The sequence below is a fragment of the Pezoporus flaviventris genome, unplaced genomic scaffold (genome assembly GCF_033815535.1).
Source record: "Pezoporus flaviventris isolate CSIRO_AGI_PZ_B2104156 unplaced genomic scaffold, CSIRO_AGI_Pfla_v1 ptg000021l, whole genome shotgun sequence".
Taxonomy (NCBI): domain Eukaryota; kingdom Metazoa; phylum Chordata; class Aves; order Psittaciformes; family Psittacidae; genus Pezoporus; species Pezoporus flaviventris.
In genome coordinates this window covers 13,309,372-13,329,632 of record NW_026892569.1, presented here as the reverse complement: position 1 = coordinate 13,329,632, position 20,261 = coordinate 13,309,372, and the positions used below count along the sequence as shown (strand labels likewise).

The 20,261-nt window shown below is 40.4% G+C and overlaps 2 protein-coding genes across 4 annotated transcripts in view; one reads left to right on the top strand and one right to left on the bottom strand.

Annotated features, from left to right (window-relative positions):
- The window catches only part of CENPP (centromere protein P), a 141,829-nt gene extending 132,052 nt beyond the window's left edge, over positions 1-9,777 (top strand). For all 3 annotated transcript variants that reach the window (XM_061456200.1, XM_061456202.1, XM_061456203.1), the window contains 3 exons: positions 5,513-5,592; positions 7,493-7,584; positions 7,878-9,777. In XM_061456200.1, the coding sequence (XP_061312184.1) occupies positions 5,513-5,592; positions 7,493-7,584; positions 7,878-7,999 (294 nt within the window). In that variant the 3' untranslated portion in view covers positions 8,000-9,777. The remainder of the gene's footprint in view (positions 1-5,512; positions 5,593-7,492; positions 7,585-7,877) is intronic.
- A 903-nt stretch (positions 9,778-10,680) lies between these two features.
- IPPK (inositol-pentakisphosphate 2-kinase) overlaps positions 10,681-20,261 on the bottom strand; it is a 28,266-nt gene continuing 18,685 nt past the window's right edge. Inside the window, exons 5-13 of the mRNA XM_061456195.1 lie at positions 18,597-18,718; positions 18,099-18,188; positions 17,423-17,481; positions 16,921-16,993; positions 15,642-15,921; positions 14,336-14,486; positions 12,807-12,909; positions 12,242-12,321; positions 10,681-11,336 (exon numbers count right to left, since the gene is read on the bottom strand). Coding sequence (XP_061312179.1) covers positions 11,111-11,336; positions 12,242-12,321; positions 12,807-12,909; positions 14,336-14,486; positions 15,642-15,921; positions 16,921-16,993; positions 17,423-17,481; positions 18,099-18,188; positions 18,597-18,718 — 1,184 coding nt within the window. The 3' untranslated portion in view covers positions 10,681-11,110. The remainder of the gene's footprint in view (positions 11,337-12,241; positions 12,322-12,806; positions 12,910-14,335; positions 14,487-15,641; positions 15,922-16,920; positions 16,994-17,422; positions 17,482-18,098; positions 18,189-18,596; positions 18,719-20,261) is intronic.

Genomic DNA, 20,261 nt, shown 5'->3' with positions numbered 1-20,261 from the left:
AGTTCGGAAGTCTCAGGGAAATGCTATTTGAGACAAAAACCTTCTCAGACCCATGGCTGTCTTACAGATCCTCACTCATTTCCGTTACAGGCATTTCTTTTATCCTTGTGTTCATGTTTCTAGTGTCCATCCATTTATACAGCACTGCTGTTGCCCAGTGGTGAGGAAGGAAAGAACCAAAACAAGGATGCATTTCTTTTCAGACATAGCAATGCTCAATTCTCGATGGTGGGGTTCTCACAGTCTGTTTCATCTCATCTGTTGCAGTCTGAGCAGTGCGTGGTACCAGAAAAGTTAAATTTCTTGGAGAATTTTTTCTCTTATTTAGTGGTTTAAAAATACAGGGAAGTGTAAATCTCTGTAAATCCTGTAAAGCAGCTGTCACCAACATTAAATATTTTTCTTAATAGAAATACATTAACAAATGGATTGTGCAATGCCTAGAATTGAAACTCTCCAAAGCAACTGAAGTTACATTTCTAGAAAGGTCATTGATTAAAAATGTACACAGGACATTCGGTTTATGACAGATTAACACAGTTTGTGGCTTGAGGATAAGAGTTCCTGGTAAAGTTAGCACAAAGTATTTTAGCAGTGCGCATTAAGAACAGACAAATTGTAAGAGCAGGTCTCAGTAATGGAACTGTAGTTACCTGGGCTAGCAGATGGCTTAGGTAGAAATACAAACTGATTTCCAAACATGTAATTGCTGCACATCCTTTCATTTTGTAGTTTGGTGATTGCTGGCTTTATGTATCTCTAGGGCTTGATCATATAATAGTAAAATTACTCCACTTGTTACCTGAGTTAGACTGCTGCTAAAACTGGAGAATGAGGCTGTTGGAGAATGCAGCTACTTGGAATGGAGACTATCCCACCCAGAGCACATGGAGCAGTACGCCAGGACAGCTTCCCTTTGGGCAATGCTAAAGGGATTGACCTCATTTTTTTGCAGTGGGCAGCAGACTCGTGGCAGTGGATTTAGTGCTGGTGGTTTAATGTTTCTGGGATTTAACCATGCTGTTATTGGTATTCTAAAGTTATCTAGAATTTTCCTTGGTTTTGCAAATAGTTTGTATTTGAATTACTAAAGCTACACTGATGTTGTTATTTTAAAGTTTTGATGCAGCCACCATGTGTTTGCCTTCAGGAGTTGATAATATGGCCTTAGTTGAGCAAGCCGCATATACAAATCACCCGAATCAGAGCCCAAGTGGAGAATCTTTAGTAAATGTAGCTCACACCTATGAAGGGACTCATAGTAGCATGACTTCTTATATACAGTCCTGCTTACAGAATGCCAAGTTCAAAATTAGTAGTGTAACTGTGAAGTACCGTTCCAACTAAGAGCAGAGTAGCATTACTTTCTTGACAAGTCGGTTGGAAACAAATCAATCTGCTTTTATTACAGCTTTTGTCTTGCCAGTTTTGCTTTGCATTCGTAGCCATGGCTTTTAAGCTGACTAACTTAAAGCAATGTCCTTAGAAGAGTTTTAGCATGCAGAAAATTCCCCAGATTTTGCTTAAAAATAGATCCTACAAGCGTGTTCACTCAGATGGCTGCATGTGTATGTTTATGTAAGATGTGTCATGGGAGAAAGGGAAGACTGTGTATTCCATCATGAAAGTCATCCCTTTGTGATTTGAGACTGTTTCTGTTTTAGACACAAGTTCCCATAAGATTCCCTGCTCGGACTCCTGAAGGAGCTGGAAAAACAATTTCCGTCCAGAAGTAATAATAGCACAGCCTTTTTGGTTTTGATCATAAACTGACATTTAAAAGCCATCTGAGGAAAGACATTTCTTAATTCAAGTCAGGTTTTGTTTAGTGCAGTTGTAGCTGATCCTTCCCATCTGGCATCGCAGTACTTGCTGTGATACCTTTCGGTTGCCCTATGTCCAGTTTATGACATCCCGCATGAGTTTTGGACTTTCCTATGGGACCTTTCAGTGGATTGGGCCATTCTGTTGCCCTGGTTATTGCTCAGCGTTTCCCTTGCGAAAACTTGGAAGTGGCCCAGCAGAGATGAGGTGATGATCTGGTACCCCCAAAGTGTGTTTGGAATTATAGTTCTGTCAGAACTGTTGCAGTTTTTGCATCCGGTGTGCTTTGGTGTTCTTTTACATGGCAGATCCACATGTTTCTCATGGGATACAGATATTACATTTTATGTGTGGAATAGAAAAGGTAGATTGTGTGACTGCCTTTCCTGGCTTTTTCCCTGTGTTTTCAGTGTTTAAGATTGCTCACCTAATCCTGGTGTGGTAGTTTTGCTCCCTGCTTCTGCTGTGGTCATTTCAAGGAGTCACCTTTGCTGAGACACGAGCCATGCATCCTCATGAGGGCCTGGGTCAAGCACAGCTTCATGCCACAGTTAGATTTCAGTTCTAGTGTGTTTTCTGCCCAGAGAGAGATGTAGCTATTTGTGTTTTGCCTTTTTATGTTTTGTGGATTCCTAAAATATGATCTTTCCTGCTAAGAAGCTGGATTTTATCCCAAATGCTGTGAATTTCATACAAGATCAGATTTTCATGGCATTAGGATTGATTGCTAAGACTCTGGCATTTACTGGCAGCACAGAATACCCACTTGCTGTGTGCAAAACTTGCCAACACACACTTCCAGGTACAAGGGAAATCACATCCTGAGATTTCCTTGGGATACCTCTGGCTTCTGTACACAGAAAGTACCACTCCCAGCTGGGGTAAGTGCATTGGTGAGGATGGAAGTCAGGGGTGTGTTTTAGAGTGATTTGGAAAGCTGAACTCTTATCTAGTTCCTCTGATCTATTTTCTCTTGTGATTCCCAAAGGTCTTAGGTATGAGTGGGTGAAGATAAAACCTGACTCCATGTTTAGCTATGGTATGCTTGGGACCTCTTGTAAACAAGGAACTTCAGAGTTGAGTTCACCAGATATGAGCTAATACTAAATTATTTGCAATAATAAGTATTTGCAACCTGGAGCTAAAGAAATTGCTAGAATCTCTGAGACCTCTGATATTAAATGGAGAACATTAAAGACAAAGGTTAGTGAGAAGCAAAGTCTCAAAAACTTGTTTTATTTTCTCCTCAGAGGAGTGTAATTCCACAGGGAGCAGAGCTGGAAAAAGATGACTGTTCTGGTAGGCGAGTGACCCGAGACCTGCACGTTTCTGTGCTGTAACTCCCGTGTGCTTTGTTTCCCCCTCTGTGTCTTTGTTCCCAGGATAGTTCGTGGTCTTTATCCCTGTGGTAAATACAGTGCTAGATCCTTTGTAGACATTAAAACTGGCAAATTCCATGTGATTTATGTCATTTGGCATTCTGCTCCAATCCTCTTCAGTTTGTCATAAATTCCTAAACCAGAGCAAGATTACATCTGGTAGCAATTTCAGTCAGCCAGATGAGGCGTAATTCTGCAGAAGCAAGCTCATTTTCTCCAGTGCTTTTCAAAGATGAGCTCTCCTGCTCCTTTTCCATAAGGCACGCCACTTGCCCTGTGAGCTCTGTGGAATGATATAGGCTCACAGACTTTTCACACTTTATAAAGGCAATCTTTGGAACACAGCTTTGTATCCAGTACATGAGGCAGTACAAGGGAGTAACAGCGCTGAAGCCTTCTGGGAACAGGCTGCATCTGGATTGTTTTCCTTTCCAAGAGCATGTCCTTGCAGCTCCTCATACTCCCGGGTAACCTGTCACCTTTCCTACTACAGAACTTCTGAAGAATCCATCCACAACTACTATTCTGCTTTTCTTTTACATGCTTTTAAAATAGTTATAGCAGAAGTTGCAAGGCTTGGGTAATTTCAAGACTGTAAAATGTTAGAGGCACTAATAATGTAGAAGCGGAAAATAGCTCTAATTCCCACTAATATGGAAGTTTAAAAGTAGTTTTATGTTTCATCATGTTCCTATTGTCCTGTTATATTTTGATAATAGTGGTTATGTTGGTATCTCATTGCCTTTATTACTTTATGTTTTCAAAACTCTGTGTGGAGCTTGGTGCTCCAGTTTCTCAAAAGTAGCAAAACAGAGCATGGTAGTGAAGTCATGGAAATCACAGAGCAGAGCCTAGTGCCATGGTGATGTGTTATAATGTGCTATTAAAATCAAATTAACAGAACTGAGGTAAAAAATAATCTTTCAAGGTTTCCAAGGTCATGCACAAGGGCCTCTAAGTCTGTTTGTACAAGCGCACAATGCTGGTTGTCCCTCTGAAGTGACCAAATTTAAGTATCTCTTGATATCCCATTCAAACTTTAAACACCACAAAATAAACCAAACCCAGTATGTCAGAATTTCATATTTGAGAAATCATGGCAGTCAGGTGAAGATCCCGACGACTGGAAAAAGGGAAATATAACCCCCATTTTCAAGAAGGGGAAAATGGATGACCCGGGGAATCACAGACCAGTCAGTCTCACCTCTGGGCCTGGCAAAATCTTGGAGCAGATTCTCCTGGAACGCATGCTAAGGCACATGAAAATCAACAAGGTGGTTGGTGACAGCCAGCATGGCTTCACTAAGGGGAAATCCTGCCTGGCCAATTTGGTGGCCTTCTGTGATGGGGCTACAGAACTGATGGACAGGGGTCCTCATGAAGTTTAACCATGCCAAGTGCAAGGTCCTACACCTGGGTCGGAGCAATCCCAGGCACAGCTACAGGTTGGGCAGAGAAGAGATTCAGAGCAGACCTGCAGAGGAGGACTTGGGGGTGTTGGTCGATGAGAAAATGAACAAGAGCTGGCTTCAGTATGCGCTTGCAGCCCGGAAAGCCAACTGTATCCTGGGCTGCATCAAAAGGAGTGTGACCAGCACGTCAAAGGAAGTGATCCTGCCCCTCTACTCTGCTCTTGTGAGACCTCACTTGGAGCATTGTGTGCAGTTCTGGTGTCCTTAACATAAAAAGGACATGGAACTGTTGGCATAAGTCCAGAGGAGGCCACGAGGATGATCAGGGACTGGAGCACCTCCCGTATGAAGACAGGCTGAGGAAGTTGGGGCTGTTCAGCCTGGAGAAGAGAAGCTGCGTGGAGACCTCATAGCAGCCTTCCAGTATCTGAAGGGGGCCTATAGGGATGCTGGGGAGGGACTCTTCATTAGGGACTGCAGTGACAGGACAAGGGGTAACAGGTTCAAACTTAAACAGGGCAGATTTAGATTGGATATAAGGAGGAAATTCTTTCCTGTTAGGGTGCTGAGGCACTGGAATAGGTTGCCCAGGGAGGTTGTGAATGCTCCATCCCTGGCAATGTTCAGGGCCAGGTTGGACGAGGCCTTGGGTGAGATGGTTTAGTGTTGAGGTGTCCCTGCCCATGGCAGGGGGGTTGGAACTGGTTGATCTTAAGGTCCTTTCCAACCCTAACTGTTCTACAATTCTAACTTAAAACTTGTTAGTTTATGAGTGACCATACTACTACAGATGCAAGCTGGTAAGATGCATGGCAACTGGAAAGCACTCGCTATAAACTACCTTGTCTACAATTGTTGTGACCTAATTTATACCCTTTTGAACCTATTTATTCTCAGGAAAAATATCCTGACATTGTGACCCTTCCGGAAGGCCTCCTGGGAGATTATATACTGCTGAGGAACCCCAAAACTTCTGGGTGAGCCAATAAATCCAGTTCTTGATTTATGCAGATAAAGGATTGTGAAACACATAGGGACAAGCTGTTGGTCTGCTTGAACGGTGTCACTCTGCTTTGTAATGTGTTTAAACACAAAGCCTACATCATGTGTGTTGTACTTTAGGGCTATAACCACACATTAAAAATGTGAAGAGATAAAAAAACCAACTAATTATATGTAGAGGTCACACACACACGGCTTTGTTAGAAAAATCAATCATCGCATTGCTAAAGCCTGTACCCACTCTTAAAAAGCTAGGTGGAAAAAATAGAGGACTCGAGCAGCCTTTTAATTTGTGTTTAGAAACAAAATCTTTTATTCTTTTAGTTTTGGAAGCTCGTGCTACAATGAAGAGTCTAAATTCCAAATTTAGGAATTCCACCCTGGTGCCTGACATGCTCCATCCTTGCATGCACAGGCACTGTTGTTGTTTGCAGGTACAGCTCTGCTCTCTTCAGTGCAGCAATCACACCACACCCAGGCAAAGCATGGCTCTCTGGTCATCTTCCCTTACAGAATGGAAATAAAACTGCAGCCACTGTGACTGAGAACAGCCAGAGTTGTATTTTTCCATTTTTTAGAAGGAAATCAGGCAAGGGAGGGGAGCACTGCACTCCCCTTTATTGTTATTACTGTTAGCCCAAGCAAATACAAATAAACCCTAGTGTGGGGTAGTACTGTCTGGTTTAGCCAGATCTGCCGTTTAAAACCAAGGCCTTTTAACTCTAGGCTGCTGAACTGAATCTTTCTGAGCCCAGCATAGTCAGAAAACTATTGTGACTAGTTGGTATTCTGCAGTTTCTCTTCATGTCACCAGGTGCCAAGTGCCACTACATATATGCCCTCTCACCCAATCCCACCATTTCAGTGGGTTAGTAGAAATACACTTGCATATTAATTGGTTTGCAAAATCCCAGCACAAGCTATGTACAAATTCCCAAAGAATTCTTAAGAATGAAGTGGCAAACGGCCAGCAAATCCTAGTGAAAGGAAACTTCCAGAGTCACAATTGGTCAATGCTTGCAATGACTTGTTAACACGCCTATCAACCGGGATCAGGAAAGCCTTACTTTCCATGAGGAATACTCCTAAAAGCAGAGATAGGAGGGAAATACAAAATATAGTAAAGCAGAGAATTCATTACAGCTGTTGTTTTAGAGTAACCCTTGTGTACGTGAGTCTTCCCCCGCAAAATCCAATCGCCTCACTCATCTCTTTGTAGAGTGCAGTGACCTCGTCCTGCTGCAAAAGCTGGAACTAATACTTTGCCTTGCAGAAAGCATCACCAAGACCCTTGAGGGAGTAATGAGGGTGAAGAGTACTTAAAAAAACTTAAAAGCAAACCAATGCAGGACTCTAGACCTTAAGACAGATTTACCCCTGTGTGTTATTCAAAAGAGGCCATGAATAGTGGAGTGGACCTTATTTTGAAACCCAGAACACCCCTGTTTATGAAAATGCTTAATCTGAAATTATTTTTCTCCATTTTCATCCCATATCCAAGTGTGACACCTGCGCACAAGGTGCAAATAGAGCACGGAGAGATGCCCTTTTTCCTTTCTCTTACTTTTTACCACTGCCATGGAAACTTACCATTCCTAAGGGATGAACATGAACCATGGGAAAAACCTTTGAGGCTGAGAACTGGAGCATGCCTGGAACAGTTCCTTAGCAGTAGCTCACTGGTTTTCCTTGGTTTCAGTACACGTTTGGTTCTGAATGCAGAACCAGAGATCAGGGTTTTGCGTTCCTTGGAGTGAATTTTGTGTAAGAGCACACTGAGTGGAACCTTCAACTACTGCACTTCCTGCTTTGAAGAAAGCTCACAGACAGGTGCTGAGTTAACCCTTAACCAGCTTTTCTGTGCCTATGCTACAGGTTTGAATTAATGATTGTTTGGAAGATACACATCGATGAGGAAGGGAGATCTACACCTGTTCTGGACCTTCTGACTAAAGTACCAAAGCAAGGTAACATCAGTCACTTCAGAGCCTGTTTCTGAGCTTCCTGAGGAACACCTGTCCCCTTTTCTTCCCAACATCTCTTCAGGGCACATGGAAATCCCTCTTGTGCAGCCCAGACAGGCAAACAGATCAGAATTTAGGAAGCAGCTAAGCTTCAGCTCCTGTGTCACTTCACTTAACAGGGCTCACACAACCTAACAAGCTTGTCCTCCTATTCTAGACAGCAGGGAACCTGCTTTGGCTTCCAGTAACAGTGCAGCTGTTGGAAAATCCCGTTTGTGGTTGTGTTTTTCTTGCAGTCCTGGACCAGAAGATGGCAACTATTGAGAATGCACCCACCCGTTTCCGGAGCATGCTACTTCTGGTTGGGATAGAGGAAGCAATTGAGAACCTGGTCAACATATTTGGCTCGGAAAGATGACTACCAGCCTTATTTGCAATAGATAGCAATTTCAAAAGTAGTTTTAATTCAGATATTGTGTTACACAGTCTATAATTTCATTGAATATAAACATTAAGTTATTTTCCATTTAGAAACCATACTCATAAAACATGCTATCTGTACAATTATGGCACGTTATATATAAATTGTCATGACAGGAAAATAAATACAGCCATTTAAATACAAAAATGCCAAATAAAATAGTTACATGTACAGAGTGAATTCATTATAAATTTATCTTTCTGAATCATTAATGTACCAGAGTGGTTTTATCTTCTTAACATTTTCTAGATACCTGGAAAGTGTTAAAAGATCATGCACTGTCAAAAATCAAGTCCATAAAAATCCATTTCATTTCACAGCTCTGTAAAAGTACAGTGATTTTTAAAAGGACAAGAGAACAGTAAGAGACTCCTGGAACAAAGAGTTAAATAGCTTTCTCATTAAATTAGGGTGGAAGTAGACAATTTGAAGGTTTCAAAGACATACTATGCTAAAAACAAAAAAGGAAAAAAAAATGGTAACTGTATGAAGTAACTTTTTTCCACACAGCAAGTGTTGAGGAGAGATAGCATTAACCTAGAAAGAGCCATTACACTTCTGTGAGGAGAGATGGACAAGTTAAGGACTGCTCACTGCAATACTTCCTTTTGATTTCCTACCTCCAGGGGGAAATTCTAGTTACGAATGCATGGCATTTCATACATTCATCCCTAAAGAAACCAGAGTGGACAGATCTCCCTTCACTTCTTCACTTCCACCAGATGTACTGTTAGCTCACCAGCAACCTCTCAGCATTTCTCAGGAGTACCTGCTCTGCAGTAGACATTCATCATAACTAACTGCTTTATCCAGACCAAATCTACATGACTAAGTCACATACTTCTCTGGTAGGGAATGACAGCTGCTCCTGGAATCAAGGGGCCAAAGCCACAAACCAGAATCTCAGTAACGTCATGAGACTTCCTCTTCAAATCCACGACTGCTCTAACCGTATCAGCAGCAGTTTGCCAGCTCCATTTATCAGTTATGAAAAAATATGTTATAGCAACAGTGAAATAGGTGGAGAAACCAAGAGCTAAAGAAACAGTATGTTTGTAATACCGTAATTGTAACAATCTGCTATTTGATCACTCAGTCTCCTACTGTTCTGGTAGGTCGGGAAAAACTGGCAGGCTGGATTGGTTTCTGTCAGAATCTACAGTTGAGCAATGCCAGGGATCAGGGTTCAATGAGCAGCAATCTGTAACAGAATACCTTGTTAGATATCAGGCAGATTAATTTCAAGTTTGGAATCTAGTAGACAGGCACAATGCAGTACTCTTTATCCACTGACGTATTACTGGTTTAGCTGGTTTTGTGTAACCCTTAGTGTATTTCATCTTTAGCTCTTTCTTCCATGAAAATGAAACTTGGTAACAGCACATGCTCTTTACTTGCATAAAAAAGGTGTGTGAAGTTAGAGCATAAAATCCTGGAAAGTTTCCTTCCCTCCTCCTCTAACAGTTGGAGGATTTCTGGATTTTAAAGTAGCCTCTCTTCCCCCAGGTCTCCTTTGGAAAGAAGGGGTTGTTATCACTGTCACCTACCAGCTTATTGCCCTGCTGCAGTGTCACATTTCAGTGAGGCACCCCACTAACATGTGTTGCCACCCGCAGAAAAGCTCTGCAGTGGTATGATTCTGCAGCTCATACCTTTGAGTTGTACGGGGTTTTCTCATTTTGCTTTTTGAGTTTCAAGTAAAACTGAACCATTCAGCCCAAAATCCCAATATAAATATATTTTCTAAATGCTAACCTACGTTACTGTGAAAAACATGACCAGGAAGCACATGCTGCATTCAGGTAATCGCAGGTCACTGTAGCTTGAACAGCATCTCTGCACACTTCTGGGTGTGCAATCCACAAGCATGCAGGGAAAGTGCCTGTAGATTTTACCATACTACCTTCTGTTTTGGATACATCCTCAGTCTCCAGCTCAAGATCTTCCTTGAGGATGGCTTTTACTGCAACCTCTCACAAGGCTTCTGCTGCACATACTAACATTTAAAAAGCAAACCCATCATTAAATTGCTGATGTAGTGATACAAGCTTAGCTCCAGTAGTCACATGAGAAAGTGACCCCTTCAGAAAAGAAAGCCAGGTTTTTTGCATTACTTAAAACAAATGAGCCTGAAAGTGGCTGCTCATACTACACAGCATGTGCGATATCAGTGATATAATGCCACCATTTGACACAACCTAAAAGTTCTGACATAATTTGTAAAATATATTATTCTTACAGTTCATCTAAAATTAGGTATGAGCAAGCTGTGGTTTCACCTTCAATAGCAGCACATAATGTATAGAAAATACAAGACCAGCATGCCAGAGGCATTAAGCCCAGCTGTCATGTACAATGTAAAGACACTTGCCTTTAACCCTCTTCACTTTGTTTCAGAAGCTTTAGGTAGACGCAAGGTGACCACAGAGCTGCTGGAGGCAGTCTGGTGTTCTTAATCTCATGTGTTAGCACTGAAAAGCGTTTGGCAGCAACACGGTAGTTCCACAGGTCTGTAATGCTGGAGTAGGCACCTCAGCTGTATTTTCTGCTAAATGCTGTATTTAATGTGGTTATATTTATTAATTCAGTACATCTGTATTTAATGCTAAAATGTCATGTTAGGTTTTGTCACTCTTCTAGTGGGTATGAGTGAGGCTCAGAGCACAAGCTCCAAGGCAATTATCCTGTTAGTAATTAGGCTTACTATGTTAGTGCAATACTTCAGGAAACCTTTCATTCTGTGCTCTTTCAATTCTAAGAAGGAATTCAACTTTTAGTATTAATCGCATCTGTCCTCTAGTTCCAAGGTATGGCACGTTATCTGATCTGTCATATTAAATACATTCATTGACGTTATGGAGCAAACGTGCGTTTTAGTGCTATTCCGTGTCTTTGAAAGGCATACCAATTAGAAGTCATTTCTGAAATCAAAAACATTCACAGCTGAAAGATGCACTGAACACAATAGGGAAAAAAACCACCATAACTGTATTCCATTAATCTTTCACTTTCTAATGTGTTTGAATAAAAATAACCTTAAGGAAATGGTTACACTTTATGGAGAACTAATGTGCAGTCTTCATTCTCCTTGAAGAGAGTGGACATCACTGGGTCATCTTTGGCCTGTACATTCTTCAAATAATAGTTAACTATCTCGCTGTCCAGTTTGTACTGGTGGGGAATGCTTTCGTATGGTTTTAGGTCAAGGTCCAGCACAGAAACAGAAAAGGTGAATCTCGATTTGGATGTGAGTACCACAGGTCTTTGCTCAGAGCTGGAAAACAAGGAAAAGAAATTCAGCTAATGTAGAATTTAGGAAACTATAGCTCCAGCTTAACCAGCCATAAAGTGAACATGCGGACACCTCTTCCAGCATTTTCCTTTCAGCCCCCACACAGCTTAATTCAAAACATTACTCTCAATTACTGTGTCTGTGTGTAGTAAACCTAACCTGTTCTAGGTGGTATAAATTCAAAGCAACATCCTTAATAGTCAGCAAAAGCAGAAAGAATCACTGCAGCTCCTACTCAGGTTCAAGGTAATACAAATTTAGTATTAGAACTAATGCTCAAGCATATACTCAAGGATGGAGGACTCAGGTCAACCACTACACAAACCATCTCCATAATGAATGTTTTATTCAAGAACTGCAAGGCAAATGCAGAAAACAATATTCTCCAGAAATAACAAGGCTTGGAGAAACAAACTCCCCTACAGAAAAGCAGACCACTACTGGTGACATAAGTCAAGATGGACAACACCATGGCAGAGCCTCCTGCCTTACAGTGAGTCACCTCTATTATTGCCTATTATTCTAATTAGGCAGTTAATGGCAGCTTGTCTTGAAAAATCTCTCATACAAGGACACCACGGCAGAATTGTATGTGCCTAGTTAAAAACATGTATATCTACTATAAACAGTCAAGTCAAATTTTAGGATGGGAGTAAAATATAAAACCTTTATCTTTTGTATCAACTTAAAACTTCAGAAACAGACATTTGTCCTAACTATCTTAAATCAGAACTCTACCTTACTGATAGCTCACAGACAAATATTTGGATGCTGCCACCACCCCCAAAATCCAAATCCCCACTTTTTAAAGTTATTTGACTGAACTGTGCAAATGCATCTTCAATTTCTAAATCAGGGGGAGTCACTTGGAAGCAGGCACCTCTTACCATTCATCTTGCAGGCAGGGTGAAAGGGCAATCATGAGGGAGCAGTCTTTAGCAGTCATTGCTATTCTGTACTGCTGCACCTGCACAACATAAAAAAATCACACAGATTTTCTCTTACACTTTATCTGCCTTTAGCAAAGCATGCTGTTCTTTACAGAAGGCATTAGCATACTCAGTGTGTTGGTACTTTAAAAGCTGGAAATTATCTCTGTAACAGATGGTTCACAGAAGCAAGTGATTTTACAGCATCCTGTATAAGAATCCTGTTTATTTCCTACAGATAGGTACTTTAACTGAAGGCCAGAACAGCACCAGCCCATGCAAATGCCTCTTCAAACCAGAAAGGCAACCACCAGCTTAATTTTTCTCCCTAGAACTGGTGCTAAACATGTTTGGTTTTAACTCCTTCTGCAATACAGATGCACCCTGGCACAATGAAGAATTTTTGACCATGCAGACCTCTGGTAAGCCACTAACAATGCTGACACACTGTTCATCCCTTCCAGTGATACAGTAGTGTATTAACAGACTAAATAAGCTTCAACACCACACACAGGGAACGTACCTTTGTTAACGCAAATGCTACTGTCCCGTCATCTTCAGTTGAAAGATCTAGCAGCTTCTCATAAAATGCTTCATTGTAAGGTCCATCTATCTGTAACGTGCTTCTAAATAAATTTTTAAAAGAATATTTACAGACAGCTGATTTACAGGTTTTCAAGCACATTTTTTTATTTGCAGCCCACAAACTCCAATTAGAACAAACAATAACACTAATAAATGCAGCAACAGGTTAATACTCAAAGATCTAACACCATGACCAGGCCCTGTTATTCTCATATCACTCAAGACTTGCTGCTTCTTAGGACTTGAGCTGTTTGGTTTAGGTATTTTTAAAGATGGATCATTGTTAATCCACTGCCACCTGTTTATCACTACAAAAATGAGTAAGTTTCAAAACATTTAACAGAGCCTTGCTGAGCACACTGACTCCTCTGGCAAGGCCCTGCTCTGCCCCTGCTTCTTAGTGTATTCTAACAAGGGGGTGGTCTACCTCCTGGCTTCCTCCCTTTCCCTGTTGAACAGCTGATCTCTACCTGGAAAGCAGAGCCCATAAAAGTGGGGTGTTCAGCACACAAACTCAACACAGACAAAAGAATACCTTTGCAACTTACTTGTTTAAGGTTAACAATATACAAGTAAGCTGCACTGCAAGTGATTTAAGCAGAACTTGAGACCAGTCCCATTATCTGTAGGACAACCCTTCAACTGCACGAGGAGCCCAAAGACCTGACGAGCTCAAGCAGAAGTGGTTTGCATGTGAAGCCAGAGTGCCCTCGTGTGAGCAATGGCAAAAGTACAGGCAAGCTACAGCCCAGAATGTAAAAGCAGCATTCAAGTCAAAGCTTGTCCCAGCAACTATTATTGCAACTAATAAGCTTTATTTGAGAACAAATTTAGCACCTTGCAATGCCCAGTATTCTATTATTTCCTTACCAGGCAAGAAATAACATAAAATAAAGATTTTTGTGCCTCAAGCATGGTTTGAATGCTTGCAATGTGGGTTACAAACTGCCATTTGGGGCTATTCATATCATGCAACAAAGGCAGGCTGATTCAGAGCTGCTGCAGGGCCTCGCAGGCACAGGCTAGATTGTTGCCAAATATGAAATTCAGGGGTTTAAAGGGCAGGTTGTAGGTAGCCCAATATAGACTTAGGAATGACTAAAAACATTATTGCTGCAGATGCACTTCTAGCTCCACAGGTACCAAAGGCAGGAAAAACCACCCATCTTACTCGATATTTCTTCAAATATAGAGCCTCCACAATAAGAATCAGGGTATTGTTCTCTCTTACTCTGCTGTGAACTTCCTGTAATCATTATGTAAAAATTCAGGCCGAAGTGAGCAACACCAAAACTTTTTGACAATAAAGCTCATCTTTTATGTTACCTGGCATTTCAAGTTAGAAATTCAGAACATGCAATCCATGAAGGAAGGCCACATACAACATAACAAGAGACAGTGCCCGCACAGAGCCTACCTTGTCTGTGTACCTCCTTAACCAGAACTGAAAAGCTATTTAAGTCTTACCTTTCTTCAGGAAATTCCTCTAAATACTGTTCAACTCTACTGTACAAAGGATGGAGTCCTTCAATATCCAGCATGTCCAGCATCTGAGCCTGAAGAGTTTTATAAAGGAGACAACCCCTCGGTAAGCCAGAGCTTTCCAATTTATGTTTACCTAGAGGAAAATGTATTTTCAAATAAGACAAGATACAAGTGATGTCTTCGCTTCATCTTGCCACTACACAGGCTTGTGCACGAAGTAAATCCAAACACTCTTTAGACCAAGGTGGAAGGACACAACCTCAAAACACTTCAGTACCCAAACACCAATGTGCCAGGTGCATGTGTACTGAATAGCACATCTGCACAGCATTTATTCTGACTGCAGAATAAAACACCTGGTATACAACTCTACAAATTGCTCAAAGAAATTAACCACCCAAACCCCACACACTTCCACTGCAATCTACTTCCTTGAGTCTACAAGAGACATTTGTCACAAGCTTGAAGCCACCACAAATTCACTTTCAGCAGTATGAACTGTTGGCAGAAAGTAATCTAGCATTTCAGACACTGGGTCTTTCTAATCTAGTATGATATGTATGAAAGATACAGCTTTCTTTATAATATAGTATGATAGTATGAAAGAGATATGTATTTGATGTCATTTCTGTAAGACAGCTCTTTCTCCACCACAACAAAATCAACCAGCAATAAAAAAAGACCTTCAAAAGCAGCATAAAAAACATGCTGTTTGTGTAATTAGGGTAACTAGCAGCATCTTGAATAATTAGAGCTTCACAAAACTTATGCACTCAGGAGTTATTATTTACAGTTTTCCCCCTCGCTTCCCATTCCTTTTCCTTCCAGTATTCATACCTTGCTCTTCACCAGGAGAAGAGTAGAAGAAAATGAGCTACATCCTACCTGTCAGGGGCTGATAGAAAGAGCAGGGAATGGCAACAAACAGGTGTCACATAAACCAACCAAAGCAGCCAGGCTGCATCCCATACAACATCAAAATTCCCCACTTGTTTGAAATATCTTTGATGGTTATCAGCTCAGACTGATATTTCCTTCCATTTTAGCTCTACCATCTCCTGAATTTCTTTTTATCCCTGCTATTAGGTACAGTGCTAGCAGTGCTCACTGCAAGGTTATACAAAACCTAATTATCCAGCAGTTACACAGCTTTGAATTCATTTTTTAAACTTCAAGAAAACTCCACTGTTTCCCTTCTCACATCACTATTAAACAGCAAAAGAGAGGCAAAGATCTGAATAATTACATGATGACAGTTAATTACTGACAACACAAGAAATTTTCTTACCATTTCTCACTAGCTCCTTATTAAATGCACTTGCTTCACAGTAGCTTCTTCCTTGTGAAATGGGAACTGTCTTCATATCACCTGCCCTGCAGGCATCAGTACTACTTAGTAGCGTCATAGTTATAACATGGATTAGTTCTTTAACAATTGTCCTTGTGCAGTGTGGTCCACTGACCAACCCATTGGAAGGAAAAAAGAAAGGTTTTAAGTGACGAGCAAGTTCATTCCAGTCAGAGACACAGTCCTGGTCATCTTTACAGCCATAAATTAGTTCCCCATTCTGCAAACAAGGAGGGGGAAAAAAAAAAAGTCGTATTTAGGTACTTCATGAAACCCAATTATTCATACTTAATTAATCAAGGCATCAGATTTAATATTTTAAAGCACATAGCACAGAAAAGTGTTACTAGTTTAAAAGTCTGCATAGAAAGACATTCTCAATCTCTTACAAATTTGCCTTCTGAAGTTTTATCAGATACCACAGGTAACAACCTCTGAATTAGGACCAAAAGCCCATTTAAATCAAGTGCTACTTTCCCAACTAAGTAATCAGAACAATAAAAGTGAACTGATACTGAGCACATTCTCTTTTCACTTCTTTCTGGATAATGACAGCAGTGAAAAAGCACCATGTCAAGCAACCTTCTTCTAAAAGCCAGACTGGAAAATGGAACGCTGTAATAAGGGACATAAAAGGAGTGATAGTTACCTGTACTAACAGAAAAAATAGGAAAGTTCATACAGGTTTAAGAAATTCAAATAGTTGGTTTAATACTGGAAATGAATTGTAAAGAATATTTCCTAGAATTAATCTGAAAATCTGCATAAGCCATCAGTTATTGCTTTGTATTTTTCCTACATTAATGCCATAGAAAAGTTAACTTTTGCTTTCCTGAGGGAGGTATGCTATGCATTTGGCCTGCATGAATGCCATAACAGTAATTTAAAGTATTTGCAGCAACATGCAGAGTTCTCTACCTTCTTCCTTCTGAAGCAGCACAAAGTTTTACAACTCTGGTCATCTTTAAAAGTCACTGTCTATTAATTGCTCCTTGCAACTCTTTCAGACTCATTAGCTCTAGGAAGTGATCACTTATCTGCCCTAACTTGCAATCTAATTCCCAAAACCAGAATTTGTTTTCTTCTGTTGGTGGGGTCCAATAGTGACAGTGCTGATTAGGAAAATCTGAACTAGGATCCTGACTGTTCAGATCCTGAAGTCAAATTGTTTAAAAGCCAAGGCAAAAAGAAAGCAAGCAGAGAGATTTGACTGTTTTACCTTAAATATTTTCAAGTTGTTCTGTGGCTCCTGTAATAAGCTCTTCAAAGCAAAGTGCATTCTCTGTTTATTTCTAGAGGGGAAAAAAAAAATATTTTATCACAGCCCTTAGATGTTTTACACCCCTGCCTGGAGGGCTCTATGGAATCAGAACTGGCACCTGAAGTGAACACACGTATTAAGCATGTTGCTCACACTGAAGTTACTTCACAGACAAAGTGACTGTTTACAGTTGGGACTTCAAATCTGAGTACTAAACAGCTTTTAGGTTTATTGTTATGTAGAAAAAGGCATTGGTGCATTAATAAGCAACTCTCAATTCTTGAAATAGGTGTAAGGAGATTCACAGTGAACATTTCTGATGCTGTATACCTCAGATAAACAGGCATGGATCATCCATAATACTAGAGTAAAAGTCAAGGTAATCGGAGAAAGAAATCTGTAACACAGATATTTTCTGGGGAAAGCAACACCACAGGAATCAAGTTACGTATTTCCTTACCCTGAGAAGAGATCCAATGGGCAGTATTTACTTGGTCGCTTCCATTTTCCATTTGCTACCTGTTGAAAAGCCACACCACTTGTTAATCTCTTTCTGCAGTAACTACTCAAGTTATTTTCACAGTCAGGTGTGTGACACTAACATCTTGTCTTCAGAAGTCCCATGATATTTAAAACCCTTTGAACATAAAATGCATGATCACTGTCGGTCTTCCTGGTCATATTTTGCTAAAAGTCACTCAAATTGCATTCACAAACAGAAAGTGTGGCAAAAGGTCACACTAAATTACAGCAAGGAATATTTACAGGGTTTCCAGCACATAATGGACATCAGTCAAATGGATTTCCTGTGCATGAGGTGCTGTTATGAGATACAGAATACCATTTATCACTGTGCATTTGGTGAGCTGCACTTGAAAAGAAATTTGACATCTGAGTTTACCCAATCAACAGCGTTAATAGTCCTCAAAGGCTCATATTGTATTTGTTTGCTTCCAGCTTCCCACAGAACTTGTTCCATCTCTCACTAAACAGATTCACACTCAGTAACTCAGATATGTATCCACCCACTATCTTTAGTCATATCAGAAATTTAAGCAAGTTTCAACAGGGAAGCAAAACTGGAATAGCAAATAAAGCACAGTACAGCCAAAGGAAAGCAGGATGACTTAAATTACCTTTAGATGCTGATGCATACAGTAACGACACACCTTGTGCTTTATCTCCTGTGAAACATGGCTGGAAAAAGGAATGAAGCCACACTTTGGCTAAAACAAACAAAAGATTAGGCATATAAGTATATATTACTTTACAGAAATGTAAGGGCACACAATATGCAATTTTTTCCAATTAAAGGAAAATTAGAAAAATACACTAGTCAACATCCAACACTTAACAGCTGTATAATATTCCCATTTATTTTAGAGTCCTCACTTAAGAAATGAGGACACACAAACCAGCTATGGCCTGTAAAAAAGCCTGGTAAAAATGGGGTATTTCCCAAGTTTTAAGAGATCAGAAATGGGAAGAGGGAGGGGAATATTTCATTCAATGAATCACAGTGGAAGCAGTGAGCTCTGCCTTACCCCACCTGCTGCATTCATTTGCAACTGCTGTGGTCAGTATGTACTTAAACACAAACCAAACCCCCAGAAGGATCATCTCCTACTCCATACCTTAATCTCTATGCAGAGGATAGGCCAGTGTTCCACAAAACAATAGGTCTGCAGCCTGGTCAGGTTAGGAAGGCACATGGCATAACCACTAAGAGTGTCCATATCTTTATCACAGCGAGACTCTGGGGAAAACAAAAAAACCCAAACAAGCAAGAAAATTAGGTGTGTGCATTTTTAGTTACTCTGTAGTTATCTCTTTCACCAGGCGGGGTGGGAACCCAAAAAAAAAAAGATAGGACACATGTTAGCAGGCTTCAGCTATTTATGCACTTGCATAAAATTTGCCCTCCCCATTATCAACAAGTCGTTCTCAGTTTCCTCAGCACTGCCACACAGCACTTGAGGCACACAGTGTGTCTCAAGAGCTACTTCTAGTGCCTGGATCCCAGCTCATTCCAAGAAAGATATCAATGAGATCTGAAACAGCAAGGGAGTGCATTCAGCTGGGCAACAATAGGTGAAGAAATGACTGTAGTCAAAGACATGAAACTGCATCAACATTCTTCAGTCTAGTCAAGAGGAACCTGGAAGAACTGCAGGAAGAACTGAACAGTTTACTGTTCAGAAGTTCAGGAGAAAGTACAAATGTAAACAGAACCTGCAAGTGGCTTTGCTCAACTCCTAAGTCTGTACAGAGTCCCACACCATTGCAGTGTTCATATCAAAATAGCAATAGGTGAAAAGGAACACAGAAGGAACAAAAGCTAGCATTCCCCTCCTCACAACTTCAAATAAGAGTTTCCTCTGCTAAAACCACCTCTTTAAAAATAGCATTTTTTTGTATCTTCCAAATTAACAATCCTGAGAAGAAACAAAGTAGCAAAATTATTTTGGACTAAGGCATTACGTAGAAAAAGCCTGTAAGTAACCTCCCTCCACATGCATCCTTAGGGACAGAGAAAAGTCTGCAAGATTTTAATTCAATTTAACAAGAACATACACTCCCAGATTTTCAAGTATCTGTTACTAAAGAGACACACAAAATATATGTGTTCTGTTATGGTTTCCACAGCTAACAAAACATTCTGAAAAACATACAGTTTTGAAAAAAAAAATAAAAACCTCAGCTGAACAAAAATGAAGCCTCATAAAGCATTAGCCTGCAGCTACATGTTATACTTCACTAGGATGTGCAAGAAGAAACCTTTCACCAACAAAATGCTGGGGTTTGGTTTTCTTACCTTAACTGAAGCAAGAACACATCCACGTTCAGCTGAAAGACTTGTCAAACCAAACAGACCCAGAAATCGGAAGTATTAGAGAAGGTCCTGCATGACTTAGGCTTATATGAAAAGTAATAGTAAAGCAAATTGTTTCCTCAAAGTTTAAAAGAAAAACTCCTGTTAAAAACCACTAAGATACGCAGTTGTAAGGCACTTGGACAGCTCCTGACAACCACATTTCTTCCTCCAAAGAAATCCCCAGGAGCTGCAGATGCAAAAATTTTAACTGCAAGAAACAAAACCAAATTCTATCATTCACTTCTATCAGTACTATTGATTTTGTAACTTTTATTAGGCACTACTTACTTTCCTTGCTGATTTCTGGCACTGTGGAACTGTTTCTCAAAAAGATGAGGACAAGTCAGCAGAGTGTCCTGTGCTCACTACGTAAATTAATCCAAAATTTCCCAAAGGCAAAGTACTGTCTACAGTACTTTAATAC